This window comes from Bactrocera tryoni, chromosome 5 (assembly GCF_016617805.1).
Source record: "Bactrocera tryoni isolate S06 chromosome 5, CSIRO_BtryS06_freeze2, whole genome shotgun sequence".
Classification (NCBI taxonomy): Eukaryota; Metazoa; Arthropoda; class Insecta; order Diptera; family Tephritidae; genus Bactrocera; species Bactrocera tryoni.
In genome coordinates this window covers 70,243,681-70,270,043 of record NC_052503.1, presented here as the reverse complement: position 1 = coordinate 70,270,043, position 26,363 = coordinate 70,243,681, and the positions used below count along the sequence as shown (strand labels likewise).

Below are 26,363 nucleotides of genomic sequence, written 5' to 3'. Positions count from 1 at the left end.
TTTACCTTTAATTCACTCGGTTCATAATCGACTTTCGCACTGTTCGAAGCTGTCGCATTTTACTTAATCAACGCGTGTACAATTTATATTATTACAAAAATATTTTAAAAATATTTAATAATGCCTGCTAAAGCTGTAAGTGTAATCAACGGTGATGTGAAGGGTACCGTTTACTTCGAACAGAAGGTAAGCAACAGCCTTTTTATCTATCTTTAATACTCTGAGGGTCCAAGGTCATGTCACCGGCTGACATTGTGAAATGAAATTTCCGAAACTATATAAAATATTAATAATTAAGATTATGTTTAAAAATTAGGTAAATAGGAGAAGATGTCACTTTACATATACGTACATGACATACATATACATATGTATAAGTTTATCACTGCATATAAGCATGAATAAGCATTTTCAGTATAGATTACAAACTCCATAATAATTACACAGGTATCTACATAGTTATCAGTTTCATTGCGATGTGTTAATACATATATATACATATATATGCGTTGGGGTACTTGGGATGCGAGACGCCTCTTCGGTTAAGAAATAACAACCAATTGAGTGCTTGTTATCAAATTTGTAATAGAATATTTAATTATATAGGTAAAAAGCTTATTTTCTCAAGTAGCTTATGAATATTATAATGCGGTGTCATTTATTTTGGATATATAAACATATTTATATATATACTATGTATATAGCTAAAGTGCATAAGTATACACCTCTCTTATGAAATGTATTGATTTCAAGTAATTTAAATTGGAATTTATTTACATATTAATATAATTGTGAAACATTTTGTATTTTTTTAGGATGAGTCTTCACCCGTAATAGTCACTGGTGAAGTTTCTGGACTTTCTAAAGGTCTTCATGGCTTCCACGTACATGAATTTGGAGATAACACTAACGGTTGCACATCAGCTGGGCCACATTTTAATCCTGCTGGCAAGGAGCATGGTGCGCCAACCGACGAAAATCGTCATTTGGGTGATTTGGGCAATATTGAAGCCAGCGGCGATGGACCAACCAAGGTTTGAAAGGCCAAATAATTAAAAGTTATTTTATATAGTAATATTATTTTTAAATATTTCTGCTAGGTTAACATCAGCGATAAATTAATTACATTGTTCGGAGCAAATAGCATCGTCGGACGTACTGTTGTTGTGCATGCTGATCCCGATGATTTGGGCAAAGGTGGCCACGAATTGAGCAAGTCAACTGGCAACGCTGGTGCACGTCTTGGTTGTGGTGTGATTGGTATCACCAAGAACTAAGTTCGTTTACTTTCGGTTTTGCTTAACTGGGGAGTGTTAAGGGTGGATAAGACAATGTAATTGCATTCAAGATATAAAATATATATATATGCATTAAAATATTAGATATCGAAACATAATTGGCTAATTTCTAATTGTATAAGATAACTTAAAGTTATCATTTACTTTTGATTATAATTAGCAATTTTAACGTTAAAAATAAAGCATATGTGGTGAATTGGAAAATCGTTTTAGTATTTGATTATTCATACCATGAGCTCATGGACAGGCAATGAAGTTCTTTTTCCGAAATACGATTCTATGATAAATTCCTTGAATTTTATTCGACCTCAAAAACTTTCCCTGTGGTCTATTTTCAACAAGAAAAAACAAAGGTCACACACTTTTAGCGTTATCGCATGATGAAATTATATATTTTTCCATGTTTTTGTATTTTAATCATTTATATGCAATTGTAAAATCATATCAAAGTAGTTTACTTTTACAGTGCATGTGCATAAATTACAATTAGAACGAATACAAAATAGAGTTTTGCGCTACAATTTAATTTAACTATTTGCTGCTTCAATTTCTTTGTAAACTTCACGTTTGTATTCATCTAGTCCGCCTTCCATGCCGCGCACTGTACGATTGCCGCACACCCACAGTTCTTTGCATACCACCTTTATCAGACGTTCGTCGTGAGATACTAATATTACACCGCCCTGAAGAAGCACAAACAATTGTTTCATCAGCAAAATACATATTTAAATTAACGGTAATATAATTACCTTAAATGCATTAATAGCTCGACCTAAGGCATCAATGGTCTCAATATCCAGGTGATTGGTAGGTTCATCAAGCACTAAGAAGTTAGGATCGGCTGAAATTATATTTACTATTAGTTTCAAAACATTCAGATATAATTAGATAATTTTATACCCATGCACATTTTCGCCAAAGCGACACGAGATTTCTGTCCTCCCGACAAACTAGCAATGCTTTGCAGCGCTAATTGTCCTGATATGCCAAAGCTGCCCAATTGCCGACGATATTCCTCATCCGGCCGCCCTGGGAAGAGTTCTGCCAATACACCCACACAAGTAGTATTCATGTTCAGGTGATCAACATGATGTTGCGCAAAATAGCCAATTCGCAGACCACGATGCGAGATAATGTTGCCGTGTATTGTAGTCAATTGACCAACAATGATTTTAAGAAGTGTGGTCTTACCTGCGCCATTTTCTCCCACCTATTAAAATAAATTGTAAAATTAGATAATGTTTGAAAGTACTATTCCTAGCTTAAACTTACAATACATATTCTTGAATCTGAGGTAGCTGATAGATTCACATTTTTAAAAACGGGTAATGGATCTGTGTCCTTGTATCTAAATTCGATTTCTGATAAAGCTAACACCGGGGGATTTAATGGTTCAACTTCGGGGAATTTCAGTTTAACCTCAACTTCCTTTTCGACAGGCTTCAATTCGGGTCTACAACAAGATATAAGAGCTTTTAGAAATACCTATTTTCATTGGTTTCTTTTTAAATATAATAACTTACAGCTTTTCCAACATTTTGATTTTCGATTGTACCGAAGATGCACGATTTGCGTTGTAACGGAAACGATCGATAAACTCTTGCACATGCGCGCGGTGTGCCATTTGTGCTTCGTATTCGCGTCGTTGGGCCTTCAATTTCTCGGTCTTTGTCTTTTCAAACTGCTCATAATTACCTCTGAAAAAAACATACCCAATTCATGTTAAAAATGAAGTAGACATTTTATATTATCTTACTTGTAAGCCTCAAGCGCCTGGGAATGCAGATGTATGATATCGGTTGGAACAGTTTCCAAAAAGTTACGGTCGTGAGAAACAACTAACAATGTTGTTGGCCAGGATTGAAGGTAATTTTCAAGCCATATGATGGCTTTTATATCCAACATGTTAGTCGGTTCATCGAGCAGTAGTAGATCGGGTTTGGAAAAAAGTGCACGTGCTAAAGCCAAACGCATACGCCAACCACCGGAGAATGATTTAGTTGGTCTTTGCTGCATATCAGCGTCGAAACCAAGACCACGCAATATAACAGAAGCTCTTGCCACCGCTTTATCAGCTTCAATATTCTGCAACTGTGCGTATACTTCGTTCAACTCTGTACTTAACTTCGTATCCTGCACTCCGCTGTTTAAAGTGGCAAGTATTTCCTTTTCGCGTGTTAGCAACCGATTACGTTCAAGGTCACATTCCAAGACACTATCAACAGCTTTTGTATCGTCACCAACAACTTCTTGTTCTACATGCAGAACACTGATGTGTGAAGGTATCGCCAATTGCCGATCTGAAATCATGCGCAGAAGTGTCGTTTTACCCAAACCATTACGTCCGACAAGGCCATATCGACGACCCAAAGAGAGCAGTAAATTGGCGTTTTGTAGCAAAACCCTAGGGTAAGAACATTAATATATTTTAGATATTTTGCACTAAATCAAGGCTTTTTTATGTTGAATTACTTGTCGCCAAATGCCAAATCGAAATTCTCTATTTTTATATCCATTGATCGATTTGTGCCTTTTTGCTCCATTTTTGTATTCTTCTTACTCAGCACTTGTGATGCTGTAGCAGTTTGCAGTTTGACTGGTGCAGCAACAGCTGATTTCACAACATCCTGCCGTTTTTCCTGCTTTTGCTGTAGCTTTGCTTCGGCTTTCTCAAGCTTTTTGCTGTTCACTTTCTGGAGTTACATGGGGAGCGTAGGTAAATAAAATATAAAAATATTTTTTCAACTACTCACCGATCCACCATCTTTCGTAGTAAGCCATATGCTTTGCATATTCTTATCAACATTTTCCATCTCTTTGGCCATAGCGGCAATATTTACGGGAGCATTTAATACTTTACGTACCTCATTTTTTGTATTCTTTTTAATTATGTTAAAAAACTCATCACAAAGGTCTCTGACAGAATATATGAATTGCATATTTACAAAAATGCTTTTAAAATTTATTTAGGATTCAATTACCTTATGTTCTCCTCAGATTTCCCCGTATCAATGCTTTGCAGGATATCTCCTACAGCTTCGTATATGTCATCGCATGACTCAAAATCTTCCAAACTACCACAAAGCACACCTACAACACAAAGTTAGGTTTATCAAACACAACCAAATTTATTTATTGGGATTTGCTCACCCTCCACGTAATCCTTTAGCTCATTGTCAATGGCTGGAAATTCACGCTCCAAAATATCGGTGAATTGGCTCATATTTATGCCTTTGTGCTCTTTTTTTTTAACTTTTAATATATTTTATGCTTTCACTAGCAACAACTAATCGCACACAATGAATATGTATGCTCTTGAACTGGATTACCCGACAGCAAATTTAACTGAATTGCCTACTCTACACAATTTTAGTAGCACTTTCAATAACAAGTTACTCACAATTTGTTTAAGTTAACATTACCACAGCGCTAAATAAAATTGGAGCGATATTTCGCACAATTTAGCAACAATTTGTGCATCAATCGCTACACGCAAAACGCAGGAAATCGGGAAAGACCAGATAACCAGACAAAACCACCAGCTGCGACAGTGACAATTGTGAGACGTCAAACGCATGTGGTGTTGCCATTTTATTACAATTTTGCTTTTACGACATACAGGTGTCATGCTGATATTAGACGAAAGTGGGAACAGTAGTGTTTCCCGTTCCAACGACTATCGGGTCCACATAACCAGAACGGATACGTATTTTTATCCGGCCAAGGAATAAATTGTCTTGAACCACCGCTTTGCCATTGTTACTTAAATTCGAAATACCAAAGACAGTTTCAGATTTTTCAATGAAAAAATATATATTTTTGTTAAATTTGGAAAAATAATCCATTTTTGCTTTTACAATAGTTTAACAACAAATATTTATGGAAGGAAAACAAGTTAATATGTGAAACTTCCATAGTCAAAAAATAGACAAGCAGTTAGTAAGTTTACAAAAAAGGCAATTATTATGCTATTTTTTAATAAAAATTATATGTGCCGCTAACAACTAAATAAGCAATAAAAAAATTCATATAACTCAAGGAAAATGTATATAAAAATACAACACCTACAGTAATTGAGGTTCGAGAAATTCATTAAAAGAATACAACTAAAATAAAATAAGTTAGTCAAAAATAAATATGTGAATTCCAAAATAACATTGTTTGCGGAGAAAATACAAATTGTCTAAAACCGACTGGTCGATTAGTTTTCCATTAATAAATAAACAACTTAAATTGCTACAATTTTAATAATAATAGCCTAAGCATGCGCTAAAAATATTTTTAATAGTGATATTTAATAAAAAGAAAATAACAAATAATTCAATATATACTTTTCATATAAAATGGCTATGATAAAGTGAATTTCATTTGAATGTCCCAATACCATACATATTTATACATAGGCATGTTTGTAGTATATCCAATACGCGCAAATTTACAAATAATTAATTGCTATGTATATAGTACATACATATATATACATATTCATATCAAATAATTTATATTGATCGCTTTTGTGTATGTGTGTGTTAGTTTACATTTTTACAATATAGTCCCCATCCTTCAGTTGGGTACCACTTTCAAACTTAATTAACCTAATTCTAAGATGAAATATATAATTCATAGACTTCCTGCCATTTTGAACTAATTTTATGTTTCATGTGTTAAGTTGACTCATTGGTCGTTAAGGATGACGTGCTTGTTATTGAATTGGTGGATGTAGTGGGTGCGAGTGTGTTAGATACAACTATAGCTACTGCAGACGCTTGCGATTTACGCTGCCTTGCACCGCGTCCGGATAGTAGATATGATAAATCGATGGGCTGTTCACTTACAGCCGTGTGAGTATTCTTCCATTTGAGTTTCATTATTTCGAGTACAGATTCCAAGTGGTTGCGTTTTTGTTTTATGGTCTAAATAAATTTCAATCAAATGTAAAAAAAAGCTTTACGAGTTTAATAAAATAGTATTGGGTAATAACTACCTGTACGTTTAGTGGTGTTGGAGTAATTACATGCACTATTGCTGGACTGTTATTGTTTTGACGTTTACGACTGCTGCTGTTCTGTGGTGTTTTATTGGGAGTTTGTCTGCCAACTGGGGTGTTAGAGGACACATCCAACGCACATGCAGTTGAGGAGACGGGAGTCACAGATCTGTAGCTCGTGTTTCTAGCATTCGATATAGGCTCATTCTCAGACTTTTGTCGTTTCGATTTCAATAAAGCTGGATCAACGTCATGTGGCTACAAAAGTGTAAAGCATTTTTAGTACAAAGTTTTATTAAATTAGTAGTTTAAACAGGACAAAATTTGCGGTTAAATTTTAAGTAAAGTAGTTCACTCACCGCATAGCTTTTAGAAATTTTTAGCTTTTCCGGAAACTTTCTAAATGCATATGTCTTCGTACAAGTCGGATAATTGACTTTAGCTTTCGAGAAAAAGCGCGCTGTTTTGTCTACACGCAGCTCACAAATGTAGCAATGTGTCTCATCGGTACACTCTACTGGTCGACCCTTACAGAAAGTTGTGCGATCCAGCACCCAGCAACGTCCGATCACCAATTCGATCGGTACGATTTCATAGAGTGGCACACGTACCACTTCATTGGGATAGAAACGACGCGACGGTTCGTGGAATGTCTCATGCGGTCGTAAAAAGTGATGACCGAATATGAAACGTTTACCCTCCTCATTCTTCCACAAGCGTTCCACACGAAAAATATCACACTCATTGTAGTCAATAGTGCCGATTGTTTCGTATGTATGCTTTTGCTTGGGTACCACATTACCGGATGCATCCTTGATGGGTATATCACGTAATACATAAACAGCATCGCCTTGACGCACATGTAAATCGCCTCGCATCAAAGTCAAATAATATCGGTGACCTTCTTCCGTATAATCGTCCAGCGGTATTTCACGGTCCACAATGCGCGGCTCGCAACGTTCACAAAGGTAGTTGTCCGCATCCACGTCCGCTTTTGTACACTCGGTGTGCTGCCAAACCATACAACGTGCACATTGTATCATTAGACCCTCATCCTTATATAAACCACAAATGCACCGTATTATATCTTCGTTACATGTGGGCGTGATGACGCTCGTGGTGATGTCATTAGCTACATGATTTGACGTGATAGAGATAATTGACTCGAACATTTTGTCCTTTTCATCCGCCAATTTTTTCGTTTGATCACAGAAACCCTTCAACATGGATTCATCGCCACCCACAATTTCCAACAAACGTTCGTAAGATTCTGCCTTTTTGCGCTCATATGCTTTGATGAGTGCCTGCAATGCGTTCTCATTTCGACTGCCCTTTACAGCATGGCGCTGTGCTACGGAAAACACCTTCTGCATATCTGCATTGAATTCTGACGGTTGTTTGTAGTAGCCTTGCTCAATGTTGCTCTGCACGGTCTTCAAGTCCGTCACATCTGTTTTTGGTGGCCCCTTCACCGCTTTCTTCTTCTTATTAGCACCTGTTGCATTACTATTGCTAGCAATAACGTCTGCCTCATCACCTTCATTACCGCCGCCGATCAGGTTAGGTGCGCTTACGCTGTGCGTAAGCGCAAAAACTGCAATGTTTTGTTTTTGATCAAAGGGATCTTTAAGCGTTTCAAGTGACGTGCAAATATCACGTAGTATCACTGCGATTTTAGCCATTTTTTCCACCTCTGGGTCCTGCACAGCGTGTGCCAGACCACGCGTCTTAATGCTACGTGGTGAACGTAAAGCCGATATTTGAGCTGCCAATGATGCTGGCGTAGAAGGTCGACGGCTAGTGATTGCCGCCGCGCTACTAAAATTCATAGGTGAACCGACGGGCATGTGAGAACTCGGTGACAAGCCATTTACTTTCATTTCACTTGAAATTTTTGCTGTGCGACGTGCTTTGCAACGACGTATCTACAGCAGAAAAAAAAAATTTTAACAAAAGGTCAAAGGTGGCAAAACTGCATTAGGCCTTACCTTTTCGAAATTGCGTACCAAAAATATACCGTGTTGTTTGACCATTTTTTTCTCCTTTTCGGAAAGTTGCTGTACAAGTGCTACGACGACATCTTTTGAAGGTACACGTTCGGTGTTCTTGCGCGCCTTGCGTTTACGTTGGCGCCCATTACGAGCATCTTTCGCTGTTGGATCGGTATTCTGTGATAAAAAAAAACAGTTAAGCGTTTTTTCAATTAAAATTTTTTCTTTTTATTTTAATTTTATATAATCGCATGTTTACCTTCGCTTCAGTTGGTAGCGGTTTAATGCGCTGTGATTTGCCGCCGATCACACCACGACATTGTGGTGTATTACAACGACATGGCTGTCCTTCCGAGGGATTAAAGAGTGAAAAATTATAGTCGTATGAAAGTTCTTCGCCCGGTTCTATGTTTCGTTTGGCGAAAAGCGCCATGCGTGACAACCCATTAACGGACCACTTTTGCATCTCACAATTCGGTTGACACGAGTGATTTACAAAACGCCCATCACTACCCATACGATGACCATCGATTACCAAACCACCATCTAAATGCAAACAATAGTGGTGGGTATCGTTTAGATAGATGGTGCCCATGCGATCTTTGAATTCACGTTCGGTTACCACCTCGCCCACATATTCCAGTATATAAGTGCCCTTGACAATAGGCATTTTAGTGCGCACACCCCATCCCTTGTCGGTGGTCATGAAGCGTTCTACACCAGGCGCTACCTCGTGACGCTGAATCTTCTGATTGCGACATTTATCGCGTGATGGGCAACTTGAAGGTGAACATTCGGTGTACACCATGCGATTCAAACAATTATCGCCGCAGCCTTGATCCGGCTTGCAATTGCAAGTGGGATGATCGATACCAGCCGTATTGGGACGCACAGCATCAGCATATATATTAGTGCGTATTTTACGGTAATTCCACGAAGGCACGGTGATTCTTGTGGGCAACTTGGAGTTGGTATATGCCCACCAGATGTCGTAGGGTAGCTGAAAATCGATTTGTGTACGACGAAAGTAGTGTTCACAATAGGGTGGTGGTAGAAGCGAAGGTGTAACAGGTGTAATTGGTAGGCCATTGATGTTTACAATTTCAGTAGCTGAAGTATTGCTGACTTCACTAATTGCTAATGCTGTGGACGCCGGTTGTAGCTCCTTCCTATCTGTCGACTTTTTGATGCCTGAAGGTGTAGGTAATTGTTTGAAATAATCGGAGAACAGTCCAGCAGGCAAATAGTTCTTCTTTAGACGCGCAACTTTTCGTACTGAAGTCGTGCTAGCGCTACTCGTACTCGTCACATTTGTTGACGTAGAACATTTTTCGTCACTGGTATCACTTGTAGCTGCCTCCGAGTCAATGAAGGGCGTTTCACTACGCGGTAGAATATCCTGTTCCGGGTAGTTAATATTGGAGTCTTTGGCGGCGGCTTCAACAGCAATTTCCTCTGGTGTAGATTGTGGAATATCTTTGATGATGCTGCTATCACAATTCGAGTCCATGCTCTGACGAAGTGCAGTTACTAGTGCTGTTTGTACTGTACTCGGGCGTTTGAGGCGTATTTTACAGCTGAAATTTGTGTTGGGATCAATACCAGCGGGCAATTTAACTTTAGCTTCCAGTGATTTAGCGGTGATAATTTTGTGGACAGTTGATTTACTAAAGCTTGCAGGACGGTCAATAGTCTTTGATGTGGTTACAGTTTTCCTAGTTTGCTTTGCGAGTGCTGATGGCGATTGTTTGCTGATTGCTGGTACATCCTCTTTGGTCTTCTTGCGTTGATTGTCTGGTGTAAACAGCGCAGGTTGCGTAACAGTTGTTGGTAAAATTGCAGCTGCTGACAGTTTGGGCTTACGACCGCGTGCTCTTGGAATCGCATTGTTAGTTGCAACTAACGGCTGCACTTTCTCAACTGGCAGCGCTTTAGCGGACTGCACCACAATATTTTTTTCTACAACCTTCGTTCTTTTGTTAGATTTGGGAGTCGCGGTATTCTTTGAGTTGACAATCGGCTCTGCAGTATCTGTAGACTGCTGCACCGCAGTTTGTATCACTCTAGATTTTCGAGATGTCACCTCAGACTGCGCAGTTATTTGTTGTACCTCAGCCGAAGTGTTCTGTACAGTACCAGTTGCTCCAGCTATGGCATGTTCGCTTGTAACCTTTGAAAGATCTGCGGTAATTTTCGGCTTACGTCCAGCACGTCCCTTACGCGGCACAAATGAGTTTTCCTTATGTTCTTCGGTTACTTCAGTCGTTGTCTCTGCAGCAGCACTAGATGTTGGCGCGGCAGATGAGGTCGAAGGTGTTGGTGTGCCCCGTAAACGCTCCAGTGCCACGACAGAAAGCCGTGGTGTGCGATTGGCGCGTTCGAGAAAGCTATCACTGGCCTCGCCTGAAACAGGTACGCGATCACATTGTTTTTCTGGCGTTGAGATTGATGTTGCTTGTGGTTTAGGCGTGGTATTAACACTACCGGCTGAACTTACTGATTTTGTTGGCGCTTGCGTCGGTAATGTCTTAGTAAGCACTACTTTAGGTTGTCTTTTTAGCGGTAACGATCGTTCCACTTCCTCTTCCACGATGTCCAAAAGCAGTTGTTCATTTATTTTCCGCTTTTTGCGACGTCGCACATTTGGAAAGCCCGTACGATTGATTTTCTTTCGTTTACGTTTCAATAACAAATTAGAAACACCAGTTTTACTTAGCAAAGTTTCAACGACACGCGTAGCAGTGTTCTCAGTTTTTGCTGCTGTAGTTGAGATAGTAATTGTAGGCGGGGTTAACTCTTGCGTCATTAGCGGAGAATTCACTTCGGCTTTAGTAACTATCGATGGAATGCTCGATACTCCGCTTGATCCTTCATTTAATTTCACAATTGGTGGTATTTGTATTTCCAGCGCCACAGATGGTTCGAATACCCCAGGCGGTGGCGTTTCTACCGACGGATGTTGGTTAGGGTTTATGCTTGATGCCGATTGCTTTTGCTTGTTTAGTACCGCCGTAGGCAAATCTTTCTCATCAGCATTTCCTTGACTGGTATTGCTGGTGGCAACAATTTTTGATACAAGCACTTCAAGACGTGAGCGTTTGCGGTGCACCACCTCGCTCTGTTTTGTGCTGCCCGCCAATGAAATTGGACTGATGTCGAGTACCTTGTGACTTAGTGTATTATCAATAGCAATGCGTAAGGGTGAGCTATTGCTGTGATGACTACTGCTCTTTGACGCAAGGCCAACGCTTTCACGCCCCTCCTCTTGTTGTAAAAATTGTCGTTTCTTTGGTGTAAGACCGGATTTTGATGATTTGGCACTACCACTATGTGCACTACCAGTCGCCGAAAGTGTTGCCAAGCTACCACAGATTGCACCAAATTGTTGCTGACTGTGCTGCGATTTTCCAGCGGACGCCAACTTCGTCGACGCAACCGCGGCAGCCCAAGCTTCAACGGCTGTGCTACCGAAAAGCTTTGCTGCTACTGCGGCTGCCGCTTCTGTGGACTTCTCGCCTGGAGTTAACAAATAATGGCGTTTCTTTAGAGGCAACTTGTGGTCATCTGGACTAGAACTATTATTGGCTTTCTTATGACGACGTTTCGCACCACCCCCTCCACCACTTCCGCCACCCAGTATGGTTGCACTACCGAAACCACCAATATTACTTCCACCGCCAGCGCTGCCCGTTAAAACAGCATACTCTTGGTTTTCGCTCATTTTACGTTTTTTTAATGAACGCTTATCGCGCTGTTCACGCCTACCACTGCCAGCTGCTCCGGTTGTAGAATTGCCTGTTTGTAATTTGCCACTGGATTCTACAAGCACCTTATCTTTGTTGTTATTACTGTTGCTACCACTTGCCTTCTCATTACCGAGAGCACCGCTTTGTATGCGACAGCGTGTACTGAATGTATTAACCAATATGTCGATTTCGGTAAGCAACTTGGAATCGATAACGGCACCACTTTTGTTGGAGGTAGGATATCGCAGAAAGCTTTTACGTCTACGTCGTCTACGTACTTTAGAAGTAGTAGAGTAGTAGGAGCTGCAATAACTAGCGACCGATGATCGTCGTGATTTTATTTTACGCGAAGAGTGCGCGTTTGGTAATAACAATTCGTGCGCACCGCCGCTGGAAATTCCAGAAGAATGCTTTCGTTGCAATAAAAGCTTACGACTGAATCCGTAGCCATCTTGCGAACCACTGCCATCGACATTTTCATGCAAACCGCCAGCGAATATATTTCCACCGCTTGCTAGCGCACTACTGCTACTTCCACGTCCAAAATACTCGCCCGTTGCTATGAACCTATTAATTTCGCCATATTTTTTCGAAGCGCTCGTTGTTGGTAAACTCTCCAAATTAGGTTTACACACATATTCGTTACTCTCTTCGCTACTCTGACCAAGCGAAAGCCCGGCAAGTTGGAGTAAATCCTTTTCCACGTCGTTCAAGTTCGTCGCCAGATTCCCTACCGATTTAGAATGTGCGCGCAATAGAGCAGATCTCCGTTTTCGTCGGTATTTTGATGATTTTAGGGAAGTAGCATCTTTACCCTCTTTACAATCGCTGCGGTAGCCACAACTTTTTGCTCTGCTACGACGGCTGGCACAACTTTTCATACTGTAACGACTTTTGCCACTAGCATCGCTTTTGTAACCGGAATGATCGCGCGCTGCACGCGCATGAAACGAACCGTAATCCGAGACGTAGCCACTTTTAGCGGCGAGTATTTTACTACAAATTGTGGTATTACCACCACCGCCATCACTTTTGTAGCCGCTGACGCTGGGACGACGAAATTTCTTATTCACATCTATTTTACGCCACACGGGATCAAGCTGAATCTCTTCTTTGGGTACATTTTTTGCTGTTGTTGGTGTTAAAGCATTACTACTACTTGTTAATACAGTAGTCGATTTCACAGTATTCTTACTACTCGGAGTATTTGCCAAATTTACGCCTGCCGCGCTTAATGATTGACGACGTTTATTACGTGGCGGCGGATAGAGCACGCGCTCTGTAGCGGCATACATACGCTTATCCAAATATGCCATATCGATTTTAGGTTTTGGAGAGCTAGCGTTACAGCTACCACTACCGTCTTGGGTTTGGCTTTTGCAGGGTGAAACGGATGGCTGTCGCGTCTTATCGACAGCTTCCAAAACTCGATGACGGCGCTTCTGGCTTGGCGTTGTTGCAACTAAACGTGTAGTGGTACTATTACTACTACTCATGGCACTTGTCAGCTTTGGCGATGGAGAGGTGCTACTTTGTGTAGTTGTTGTACTGGTCGTAGATATAACGCCGGAATCAGCTGATTCATTAATATTTGACGCAATTGAGCTAGCCGCACTAGCTTTCGTGTTGGAAGTAGACATGATAACCGAAGTTGTAACACCTAATGGTCTTGTATCTAGCGGCTCAATATTTGTGGTTGGCAATTTTTTCGGTCTACCACGTTTCTTTTTACCGCTAGGGGTTAGACTATCAGATTGTGAATTCGCAGAATTTATATTCGCTACCGTCTCCGATGTGGATTTATTTCTTATTAGTGGCTTGTTAATCGCAAGAGATTTCTGCTCAACTGTTACAGCGGTACTGCTACTACCCAACATTTGTGTTTTCTCCATAAAATCCTGCAATAAAGTCGACTGGTATTGTGGTAGCCGTTTAGTGCGCGTTTTACGATATCCTTCCGCGCCTGTCGGAGTATCATCGCCGTCACTCTCTACTCGCTTAATAGCTGCGTTTACAACATCATCCAATTTTAGTTCGTTATCACTATTATCACTGCCGTGACTAAAAGTGGCTGATCCAGCAGCTTGAGCGGTGTTATTAGTACACGCTAAAGGCTTAATTTGTGGCTCGTTATTAGGATTTGTATTGATTGCTGTAAGAAGAAGACGTGGCGCACGTTTTTGCAATTGGTGTTGTTGCTTTTGCTTGTAGATTGGTACATCATTGTCAGAATCGGAAGAATATGTGATTGCTTTGTGTTGATGGTTTATTTGCGCTGATTTTATAACTGTAGCCGCTGCTGATATGGCAGGTTTCTTTAAGTTTGTCAACACTTTAGTTTGTGCCTACATTGAAAAAGAGCATAATCAAGAAATCTTTAAATTATACCATTATATAATTAGATTACCTTTTTCCGTTTAACTCGGACACGCCTTGTTACAGACCTATTTGTACTAGCTGCTATAGTTGTTGTGGTAGCCTCTGAGCAGCCTGACTCTGCTGTAGCATCACTTAGGCATGGCGCTTGTGGAAGCAAGTGCGCTAATGGAAGTCCGATGCTGGGTGCCGTTGATGTCGGTTGCACGGGGAACGTAAGTGCGGTTTTATTGACTTCATTGCCGCTGGCGTTTTCAATTACTCCAAGAATGTCACCAGATTCACCACCATTATTACCGCTTTTCTGTTGCGCTGTATCAACCGACATCTTATTGGCACCGCTTTCAAATTTTTGATGCTCCTTAGAATCTAAATTTGCCTTTAATGTCTGCAACTTTATTTGCTGCAGTTTTATATTGCTTAGTTTAACTGTTAGGGGCTTTGTTATTGTGTTGTTATTATAATGTACCCTTTCGCTATTTGTGATTTTTTGCGTTTTCGTTTTATCACAAGTGTCGCCACTTGAATCGTTATTGCTTATAGCTACTGGCGAATAGGTAGGTTTTTTGGTATTAGAAAGAGATTTAATTATATTAGTGGGACGTATAGCTGAAATTTTCATACGTAAACCATCTACGTCCGAACGTTGCACGCTGAATTGTGTTACTGTAGAAGACGATTTCGTAGATGCTGAGTTAGGTTTTCGTTTAGAACATGTTGCGTTTGATAAAGAATTTTGTGTGTTGGTAGTTTCAGAAGAAGAACTACTCGACTGATCTGTACTCGATTCGGATTCCTGTAATAAAATAAAAATTCATTCAAAGTATAAATATATTTTTGACATTTTGTGCTGCAACTTACCTCATTTTCACTAACAGATTCGGTTTGCTTCTGTTCGTCCTGTGATTGCGTGGCCAAAACATTCTCTGCTCCTAAGTCATTTATCGATTTGTTCATATTTTAGTAAAGCAAAAGCTCTAGGTATAAAAAAATAAAAACAAATTAAAATAATATTAAATTAAATTACATTTCGCTTATTTTTGCCTGTTTATCTTTGAAACCGCACTAAAAAATTATGCCTATTAATAGGTAGTAGATATTGAAATTAAGATAATTAATATTTATACAATCAAAATCCAGTCCTTGTATCTCTGAAGAAATTGTTCAGGTCGGATCAAAATAACATATAGCTGCCATACAAACTGACCGATCAAAGTCAAGATCTTGTATGTTACCTTGCTTGTGTGAAGAGTATTATGACTTCAGTGCAACCAAAGATAACTTTTTCTGGATTTTTAACTATATTAACGCATGTTCATTATAACATAAAAAACTTAAGCAATCGTTGACAAACTAACCTAATGTTTTATAATGTAAAGACTCCCAACACTTTAGTTATATATTAAAAAATTTAAAATATGAAAATAAAATCATATCAAGCTAAAAGTTCTTAACTATTAATCGTTTGTGGTCAACGTGACTAAAGCAACATATTTACATTGTTACCACCAAGGGTTTGTACAAAAATTGCCTTTATTTTTTCACTCCTGCTGCTCAACATATTGTATTAATGCACGTAGTCGTGTATGGGTAGTCAAATAATGCAGCAAAAAAATCGGTTAGGTAGCCTGCCTACTACCTACTAAAAAATGTACTTCAGCAAACTTGCATAATTTGGCAAGCATTAACGCACCATTTACAGGTTTTTCAATGTGTGCAGGGAAGGAATTACTGAGCCGGAACGCAGGATAAACTTTAAGTGCAGCTGCAACAGATATGTATGCAAAGAGCATATTATAGGTATGGTTTCAGGAAAAAAGGGTGGAAAAACCCAGCTTTGTAAAAAAAATAGTTTTGATTAAAATATTTGTTTCGCATATTTATTAGCAAATTTTTAGTTTTCTATAACTGATCAGCCGTTCCTATATCATCATAAGATAGGCCATTACACAAAGTAGGTCAAACCACCATAGCCGCAACCAAGCTAAAACCCAACCAGCTAGTAAGCTAGTCAGACAAAGTAGCCAATAAAATCAAACACTTTATGTACATATGTATGTGCCTCTGTTAAAGCATACACAAGCACACAGAACAACAAAGCCCATTTCACTTAATAAGCTTACACAAAAACATAAATTTTTCAGTTCATTTAATATTTATATATTATAGCATTACACAAAATTGTATATTGTGATTATTTTTGTTTTAGTTAACATAGTGTACTTACATGTTCTGCAACTTTACGTTTTCTTCCTACGTGCTCTGCAGTTTTCTATCCGTTTCAGCCTATACACTTACTCTAAATGATTATTAAATTTATTCATTACTTTATTCACATTACACGCTTACACAATTTTTAGTTATTCTAATTAAAAATCATAAGAAAAAATTAGCTACATCAAAATACAAAGATTCACTTTTCACTTTTTCCATCTATTTGCTGGCACTTTTCTCTCTTTGTTGCTTTTACGTATTCTTCCACTATTAGTTTGCTTTGTTCCACGCTTGCATTCGTATACTTCTTTGATGTCTTTCTTTTGTTTCAACTCCGTCATTCATACACTTTTATCCGTCTGCATTTAGATTCTTAAAATGGCGCCGTTTTTCTTTGCTCAATGACTTCTGACCGCGTCGACGACTTTGGACATTTCACTTTCTTTCAAATCAATATTTTCACTATTTCTTAACATATTTTATACAAATTTCATATTCACTTAAAGCAATACACAATTGTTGAATGAATGCGAACAGTTTAAGGAATTTCAATTGCAATTTTATTGGTGAAATTCAAAACGTATGAAATTAAAATCACAATACACATATCAAAATAATAAAGGAAAGAAAAATACTGACAACGGTTCAAATGGGAAATGTAAAAATGAAATTAAAAACGCGAGTGTAGATAAAGATAACGAAAGAGAGATGAGAAAAGCGTATGTTGCGAATTATTCTTGTTGAGGAATTTTGGAACTGATTGGAGATAAGTGCGTTTTGTAATTAATTACATCTGATATTAATGCTATTTAAATTAAGATTATTCACTATCTACATAACCTTTTTGCTTCTTTGGAATTTTGGTAATGCTCATATAATTTATATTGCAGCAATTAAAAATAAGGAAATGTTATTGTGTATGAAGTGCTGAACACATTGAGCGCGACACGACATGGCAGCACGGCAGAACTGTAAATGGCGTCGTGAATCTTTCTACATGAACATTTGTAAGAACGCAGCGACATAACAATGGCCAGCATGTACACATGACAACACAGCTGTCCTTTTTGCATGTACACAATTTCGTTGTGGCCTTTCTTTTCAATGATATTATTATTTATTACAAATGGTATAATAGAGCTAGTTTATGCTTTTATTTGTAAAATAATGTCAAGTTTGTTAGAGCTTTGAATAATTTTACATTTTACATATTAGTGGCATCAACACTCTATCTCATCTCTCTACTGTCAACTCTACTGTCGTTGGCAAATATAAAAATATATTGAAGTTAGCGAGAGCGACAACTGTCGGCCTGCAGTCGTGTAGTCGTGAAGCTGTTAAAATAACTGTGTCCATAAGAACGTGTGTATTTTAATATTTGACAGATGTCGTTTGCAGTCTGTTGCGCTCAATGTGCTCAGCACTAAAGGAAATGGCTAAGTAAAGAAAATGTAAAAGAAGATATACAAATAATTTTTTTACAAAACAGGTGATATCAGTGTTGTAGGTTTTTGGGCCTATTTTTCATTTGCTCTAAAGCAGAAGTAAATGACGTATATGTAATGACATTATTAATTTCATTCAATATTTACTTTATATAATGTTAAATTAATATTCCTCCTTTTCGAACAAATTTAAGTTTTTACTTACTAAGCCTTTAAACCTTTTTAATATTTCAAACACCTGCAAAAGCATAAATTCTGATATATACACAGCACCCTGTGTAACAATCAAAACAATACAAACAGATGAATTTGTCAAAAGCAAACACTAATAAAAAAGTAATATAGGGAAAACTGTTGGAAGATCGTAGATAGAAGGGACTGCAACAAAAAATTTCACAAGAGAAATTTACAGAAAATTGCAATTAAACATTTGTTAAGCCTCTAAAAAATACAAAAAAGTTTATTTTTATAAAAATATTTGAAGGTGAAATAGTAAGCACGATTAAAAATTTAAAATCGGTGCTTACGAATACTGCAAAAGGCAAGCACAAATACGAAGTGAAAGAATATGGCTTGTGCAGCAACTTCTGGCAAAGAATCGACGGCTGCAGTGAATACTTCAAATGGTAATGCCAGTGTAATTGGAGCGAGCGGTGTAGGAAATGCAAACACTGTAGGTGCGGCCGGATTAGTGAATAGTGCAGGTGCCGGCGGTACGGTAGCTAGTGCCACGACAGGTGCTGGCGTTACGGGTGGAGCAGGTGCAGGCAGTTCCGTCGGTGGTGCGGGCAATGTCGGTGGTATTAGCGGAAGTAGTGGTGTTGCAGGAGCCAACGGTTCATCAGGTGGAGCTACAGGCAATTCTAATGCTAATCGGCAAGCTCGTTTCGCTATGGAAGGTGTCGGTGCTCGTGTAATACGTGGCCCGGACTGGAAGTGGGGCAAGCAGGTATTCGATCAATTAAAATATATTTTCAAATGACAAATCCTACAATCCTCACTGCTAAGTTACTTAATATTCAAACAAACAAAAATGCTTAAATATGAGTTGTGTGACTTTAAGAAATTGCCACTGTCCAACTATGAAATTATAACTGAAACCACAGTTCGTATACATCAATTCGGCTAAATGTATCGATTAACTACAATTAGCTTATTGGCTCACGTTTAAAGGTGACTGTTAATTACTCATTGTTTGTAGCGCCAGTGGCAAATATTTGTTTGTTTTCAACAATACATTTTAGGTCACTTCATTAATATGGTCTTTTTTAAATGATGTAATTTTTAAAAAATTTGATGACTTGACAGTTCAGGTGATAAAAGTATACATATCAATCTAAATAGTAAGTTTGTACAACCATTATACACAATTACATATGTTTATGAGTTACGACGCGACTTACACTGATTTTATAGCAGCTTATCTTTACACAAATCGTTTGGGCGAGTCGCTTATCAAATTAATACGAATAGTAATATTAGTCAATTTATATTTTCTAAAATTGTGCAAAAAATTATCACTTGACCTTATATAATATTTGAGCATATTAATTACACATCTCAGTTTGAAAATTTTTCCCTTTAAGTAAAAAAGCATAACAGCTTAGGCGAAATTTACAATTTGTATATTAAGTTAACATTTAACATATGTATGTATATTAAAATATATAAAAAAAACCGAATATTTACTTTATCATTCATCACGATTCCGTATTCCATATTAAATAACATTTTATATAAAATAAATTTCCATCATGTTATTTAATATGTTTTTAACGACATTTAATAAATAACGGTAGGACTTGATAAGCTGCTTCTCATAAAGTAAATATTTTAAATACCACAACCTACAAAAAAACAATCACCGGCATGTGAAGATGTCGAGTTTACAACGCCATTGAAGTAAAGCTTTATTATCTCTCTATAAGTAGTATTGGCGATTCAGTTACGTGCTGCTTGTTGTTGATACGACAATATCAATATTTTCATTTCCATTTCAATTTTCGCTATCACCCAACGCCAAGTGCTCTTCAGTTGACTTCGGCGTTGGCGAGATGCACAACAACGCGAATATTCGCTGAATTGTCTTACTATTTTAAAACTTAATTATTTGCACTGTACAAACCGATTTCAAATTGAAATATATATATATATATTTATATATATATATAAATAAAAGGGAAATCCGGTAGTGGTTTTTATTCAGTTTTCCGCAAAATGCGTAATTACAACTATCGTGTGATTATATCTGTATGTTAATGACAATACGTGTATATATAACTACATTTTTAAGATGAGAGTTCTTAAAAAAAATTTCTTGTTTTAAAACAGGATGGTGGCGAAGGTCACGTAGGCACCGTACGCAATTTTGAATCTTCCGAGGAGGTTGTTGTCGTTTGGGATAACGGTACCGCGGCCAATTACCGCTGTGCCGGTGCATATGATTTACGCATATTGGACAGCGCACCGACCGGCATCAAGCATGATGGCACAATGTGCGATACCTGTCGTCAGCAGCCAATATTTGGTATACGTTGGAAGTGTGCAGAGTGTATTAATTATGATCTATGTTCGATTTGTTATCATGGGGATAAGCATCATTTACGTCATCGCTTCTATCGTATCGCCACTCCAGGTGGCGAGCGCATTATGTTAGAGCCACGACGCAAATCGAAAAAAGTAGCGGTGCGCGGCATATTTCCGGGTGCACGTGTAGTACGTGGCGTTGACTGGCAATGGGAAGACCAAGATGGTGGCGTCCTACGTCGTGGCAAAGTGAACGAAATACAAGATTGGTCCTCAGCATCGCCGCGTTCAGCGGCCTATGTTGTATGGGATAATGGAGCAAAGAATTTGTATCGTGTTGGTTTCGAAGGCATGGCTGATTTGAAGGTACTGTCGAGCTTGACATAACAATATATAACCGTATGGCTGACAAATTGTATTATTATAACATTTTATTCAAGGTGGTTAATGATGCTAAAGGCAATACAGTTTACCGCGATCACTTGCCGTTGTTGGGTGAAAATGGACCCGGCAAAGGACCACATGGCTTTCAGATTGGTGATAAGGTCACCGTTGACTTGGATTTGGAAATTGTGCAGTCGTTACAACACGGACACGGCGGCTGGACTGATGGCATGTTTGAGTGCCTCAATAATCCCGGTATAGTTGTTGGAATCGATGAAGATCACGATATTGTTGTTGCCTACAATTCAGGCAATCGCTGGACTTTCAATCCCGCAGTATTGACAAAAGTATCCTCACCTACAACGGCTCCACCCGAGTTTCAAGTAGGTGATATTGTGAAGATATGTTCCGATGTGGAGAGTATTAAAATGTTGCAACGCGGCCATGGTGAATGGGCAGATGCTATGCAGCTGGTGAGTTTCCATATACTAAGTTAGAGTTTAAGGTTAGTATCAGACAAACTGCCGACATTATTAATTTGATCGTGGAAGAAATTGTTTTAATAAAAACTGGAAAAATGTTAGCTTTGGTTTACCCTTCCCTTCACAATTACCTATTTCAAATTTCGTGGATTACTTAGTATACTCAGTTTAGGGTCTAATTACGAGTTTGGCACCACTGTACTCTAATTTATTGCATAAATCAAGTTTTTGTTTGAATAATTTTTAACAACAATATAAAAATATACATACATTCCAATTTTTTATGATTATCAATGTGTATCAAAATCATCATTCATACATAAAACACTTTTTATGACATTAACGAGTGATTACGTTATATTATTATTTTTTTGTTTTCGAATTAATTGCAATACTGTTTGTTACTACTTTAGACACTTGGAAAATTGGGCCGCGTACAGCAAGTTTATCACGATAATGATTTGAAGGTGGAAGTGGGCAACACCTCATGGACATATAATCCACTTGCAGTTACTAAAGTGGTGCGTGTGTATCAAAAAATAAATTATAAACTGAAAATAATCATTACCTTTTCAATACATTTCAGGCTTCTGCCTCTGCTGACGGCAGCTGCGTACCCGTTATTTCGAGCGGTGAACGTTTGTCTGCTATATTAAAGAAACTTTTCGAACCGAATGTGTCTGGTGATGCCACCGAGGAATTTGTCAAAGCCGCCGCTAATGGTTATGCAGTGAGTTGTATTTAAAATTGCCACATTTTACACCAAAATATACTTATATATTCTTCAAATTGTTAGTCACGCTGTGAGGAGTATCTTTCCGGCAATGTACAGGCGGCCACATCCACCGCGGCTGGCGCTGCCGCTGCTGGCGCACAGGCCACCGTGCCCGATGTAAATGGCGTATTTGCCGGCCACACTGCGCTCCAGGCAGCCAGTCAAAACGGACACACAGATGTCATACAAGTTTTGTTGCGTCACAATGTCGATGTGGAAATCGAGGATAAAGATGGCGACCGCGCTGTGCATCATGCCGCATTCGGCGATGAGCCTGCTGTTATTGAGATACTCTCCAAGGCAGGCGCTGATTTGAATGCACGCAATAAGCGACGTCAGACCGCGCTACACATTGCTGTCAATAAGGGGCACTTGAATGTAGTAAAAACTTTACTATTGTTGGCTTGTCATGCTAGTTTGCAGGATTCGGAGGGTGATACACCACTACACGATGCCATATCGAAGGAACACGATGAGATGCTCTCGCTTTTGCTTGACTATGGCGCCGACATTAAGCTAACCAACAATAATGGCTTCAATGCACTACACCATGCCGCGCTCAAGGGTAATCCGAGCGCTATGAAAATATTACTCACTAAAACTAAAACGGTTCGCCCATGGATTGTGGAGGAGAAAAAGGATGACGGCTATACGGCATTGCATTTGGCCGCCTTGAACAATCACGTTGAAATCGCCGAGTTGCTCGTGCATATGGGCAAGGCGAATATGGATCGGCAAAATGTAAACTTGCAGACCGCTTTACATTTGGCTGTTGAGCGCCAGCATGTGCAAATCGTTAAGTTGCTCGTGCAGGAAGGTGCCAATTTGAACATTCCCGATAAGGATGGCGACACACCGTTACATGAGGCATTGCGTCATCATACACTCTCGCAGCTGAAACAGCTGCAAGATGTCGAAGGTTTTGGCAAGCTATTGATGGGACTACGTAATCCGAATAATAAAAAGGCATCCGCATCGATTGCCTGTTTTCTGGCAGCAAATGGCGCTGATTTAACCTTGAAGAATCGTAAATCACAAACACCGCTGGACTTATGTCCCGATCCGAATTTATGCAAAACACTCGTTAAATGCTACAATGAACGTAAAACCGATGATTCCGAATTGCCCGGCAATGTCGCTGGCACCAGCTTAAATGCGCGCGCACGCGCACTTGCCACACCAGCCGTTATGGGCGGCGCTAATGGTGGCGTTGGCAGTCTGAACTCCCTGTCAGTATCAGTGGTGAGTGCTGCTGCAGGTAATGGTGGTGTAGGTGTTGCTGGCATAACGACCAGTATGCAGCAAACGGTTGCCGCTAATCTGCCATTGGGCACTGTGTTGAAAGGTGGCGCTGTAGGCGCTGGCGGTATGAACAGTGTTGGCGCCGATGTGCGTAATAGCAACACAAGCGGTGGCTTAAATAGCTTGGCTAATGATCTGTCGCAATCGCTGCATGTCGCCAATGATGCGGTGAAGCAGGCGCCACTGGAAGAATGTCTTGTTTGCTCCGATGCCAAGCGTGATACGGTGTTCAAGGTAAACTGCGTGTTTCTTACATTAAATTAAGTATAAAATATTAAATATAATAAAATTCCCTTATATACTTTTGTGTACATAGCCATGCGGTCACGTTTGTTGTTGCGACACCTGCGCACCGCGCGTTAAAAAGTGTCTAATTTGTCGTGAAACTGTCACATCACGTGAGAAAATCGACGAATGTTTGGTTTGCTCCGATCGTCGTGCCTCCATATTCTTCCGTCCATGTGGCCATATGGTCGCATGCGAAAATTGCTCTGGCCTAATGAAGAAATGCGTGCTTTGTCGCACACAAATCGAAGAAATGCTGCCCTACTCCTTATGCTGCGGCGGCGCTGGCATTGCCGAGAAGGTAAGTCCGCTAATTGTATGTTTGGAAATTAAATTAAATTAAATATGTAATATTTTTCATTTTATAATTTGTTCTATTTTGTAATTTTATTTATTTTTTATTATTATTTTTTTCTATCTTTTGTAATTTTTCTTTTTAATTTTATTATTTTTTGATTATTTTGTTTTTTTTTATTTTGTTTTGTTTTTGTTATTTTTTAATGTTATATATTGTTTTTATGCTATTTTTTTTTGGTGTTTTATGGTGTTATATTTTTTTATTTTTGTTACTATATTTTTTCCCCCCTTATTAATTCATTTTTGTTTTTATTATATTTGTTATATTTTTTTTATTTTTTTGTTATTATTTTTTATTTTGTTTTTATTTTATTTTTGGTTTTTTTTTTTTTTTTATAATTTTAGATGATCTTTCTTATTTATATTATTATAATGTTTTTTTTTTTGATTTGGTTTCTATTTTATTTTTTATATACTTTTTTTGTATTGCGCACAGGTTCACGGCGTCACTCACTGCTTAACCGACGATAAATCCAACGAAATGCATTGCGTTAATACTTCAGGTCACGGTGTGGCCATGAATAATACTGTGCCCGGCGCTATGAGCACGCCCGTCGCCAGCGCCAATCAGCTGAATAGTCAAAATAATATTTTGGCTAGTAATGCTGCTACCGCCGCCGCTGCAGGCGCCGCCACTGTACTGGTGGCACCATCGAATGTCAACAGCTTTCAAATGGACGATGTGCAGAAACTCAAACAGCAGTTGCAGGATATCAAGGAGCAGGTTGGTTTATAGTTTTCAGTATTTTTTGCCTTTGTTTATATGTTTGTGTGTTTTTGTTGCAGACTATGTGCCCCGTTTGCTTTGATCGCATCAAGAATATGGTATTTCTTTGCGGGCATGGCACTTGTCAAATGTGCGGCGATCAAATTGATGGCTGTCCGATTTGTCGCAAAACTGTGGAGAAACGTATTTTACTATTCTAAGCGCGTGTACTGCCAAACACGAACAACAAAAACATATTATTATTATTATGGACATATATAGTATCTTTACCTGCTATCTGCTATTCGGAACTCACCGAGTAATCCCTGCACCCTTTACTACCAACTATTGTATTACATTTGCATTTGCTGTGTACTATATATATATCAAATTATCGATATTTGCTGCCAAATATGCAAATACCTATGCTACAAATCGTCTGTATTTATTACTCATATAAACCTTATATGCATAATGGATAAATGTATTAAAACTTACATAAAATATTAATTCCTTGTGCGATTTATACTCAAAATTAGCAAATATTTTATAATAATTTTTCAAAAATCATTTACTTCGTCCCATTCGCATTATTAGAAATTTTATATATTTTTACTAAAATCGTAATTGGTTTCTCCATAGCGCTTAACATGTCTAGTAAACCGCACACACTCATATACATAAACAGCTGTATGTATATTTTGTGTAACACAATTGCCTTAGTATTTGCTGCTTCCAGAAATAATTAGTTTTTTTTACTTATAATTATACATTAAATATGTATGTACGTATGCCTTATATGTATTTAAATGCAAAAAATATATACTTATATATATACCTATATTGACAAAAGATTATTTTATTTCACTAACTGAATCATTCCTTTATTTTGCTTTTAGTAGCTAAGCGCATTTTTTAAATGTAATGAATTTATTATTCCATATACGATACAAATTGCTTTGCTTCCTTAATATTTGTACACGCATTTACTGACGTAGTGAATAAATCGTATGCAAAATAAACAATTATTATTTTTTTGATTTTTTTATGGGAAACGCCTAAATGTAGGAAACACTTTTTGGTTGAAATCAAGAATTATGTATGAAAAATTTTTAATTGACAAGATATCTTCACGAAATTTGGCATGCCAAATTTTCTAACGCAACAGTACAAGATCCGAACAAATTGTTTAGATCGGACCGTCAATATCATATAGCTGCCACATAAACTGAACGTTCAAAATCAGGTTCTTTTAAGGAAAATTTTTTTATATCACAATATATCTTCACGAAATTTGGCATGGATTATTATCCAAAGAAGAGCTACAAACTCCGAAGAAATTGTTCAGATCGGACCACTATTGCATACAGCTGTCATATAAACGATGCGATCAAAATCAGGTTCTTGTATGGAAAACTTTGTTGAGTGACAAGATATCTTCATGAAATTTGGCATCGATAATTTTTTAAGGCAACGGTATAATTTCCGA

General features: G+C 38.3%; 4 protein-coding genes across 5 annotated transcripts; 2 read left to right on the top strand and 2 right to left on the bottom strand.

Annotated features, from left to right (window-relative positions):
• Nucleotides 1–16: 16 nt before the first annotated feature.
• LOC120778288 (superoxide dismutase [Cu-Zn]) lies at nt 17–1,502 on the top strand. Its single transcript, XM_040110075.1, has 3 exons — nt 17–186; nt 816–1,034; nt 1,101–1,502. The coding sequence occupies exons 1-3, from the start codon at nt 121–123 to the stop codon at nt 1,275–1,277; spliced, it is 462 nt and encodes a 153-aa protein (XP_039966009.1). The 5' UTR covers nt 17–120; the 3' UTR covers nt 1,278–1,502.
• A 230-nt stretch (nt 1,503–1,732) lies between these two features.
• On the bottom strand, nt 1,733–4,822 carry LOC120777873 (ATP-binding cassette sub-family F member 3). Its single transcript, XM_040109430.1, has 10 exons — nt 4,449–4,822; nt 4,280–4,388; nt 4,052–4,214; nt 3,771–3,991; nt 3,055–3,702; nt 2,822–2,995; nt 2,571–2,751; nt 2,199–2,508; nt 2,048–2,139; nt 1,733–1,981 (listed from the first exon to the last, which is right to left on the bottom strand). The coding sequence occupies exons 1-10, from the start codon at nt 4,519–4,521 to the stop codon at nt 1,826–1,828; spliced, it is 2,127 nt and encodes a 708-aa protein (XP_039965364.1). The 5' UTR covers nt 4,522–4,822; the 3' UTR covers nt 1,733–1,825.
• A 1,022-nt stretch (nt 4,823–5,844) lies between these two features.
• Nucleotides 5,845–17,082, bottom strand: LOC120778177 (histone-lysine N-methyltransferase ash1). The gene is made up of 8 exons (XM_040109912.1): nt 16,626–17,082; nt 15,260–15,375; nt 14,430–15,194; nt 8,536–14,367; nt 8,274–8,453; nt 6,645–8,210; nt 6,283–6,543; nt 5,845–6,211 (listed from the first exon to the last, which is right to left on the bottom strand). The coding sequence occupies exons 2-8, from the start codon at nt 15,353–15,355 to the stop codon at nt 5,963–5,965; spliced, it is 8,949 nt and encodes a 2,982-aa protein (XP_039965846.1). The 5' UTR covers nt 15,356–15,375; nt 16,626–17,082; the 3' UTR covers nt 5,845–5,962.
• Nucleotides 17,083–17,149: 67 nt separating this feature from the next.
• LOC120778178 (E3 ubiquitin-protein ligase mind-bomb) lies at nt 17,150–25,112 on the top strand. 2 transcript variants are annotated; one of them, XM_040109914.1, is made up of 10 exons: nt 17,150–17,382; nt 18,542–19,006; nt 20,389–20,949; nt 21,024–21,440; nt 21,863–21,970; nt 22,036–22,179; nt 22,246–23,760; nt 23,843–24,112; nt 24,605–24,892; nt 24,955–25,112. In XM_040109914.1, exons 2-10 carry the CDS (start codon nt 18,626–18,628, stop codon nt 25,093–25,095), a joined length of 3,825 nt encoding a protein of 1,274 aa, XP_039965848.1. In that variant the 5' UTR covers nt 17,150–17,382; nt 18,542–18,625; the 3' UTR covers nt 25,096–25,112. The 2 variants fall into 2 exon arrangements, with proteins under 2 accessions (XP_039965848.1, XP_039965849.1); XM_040109915.1 differs by lacking the exons at nt 17,150–17,382; nt 18,542–19,006 and adding an exon at nt 20,247–20,307.
• The last annotated feature ends 1,251 nt before the right edge of the window (nt 25,113–26,363 follow it).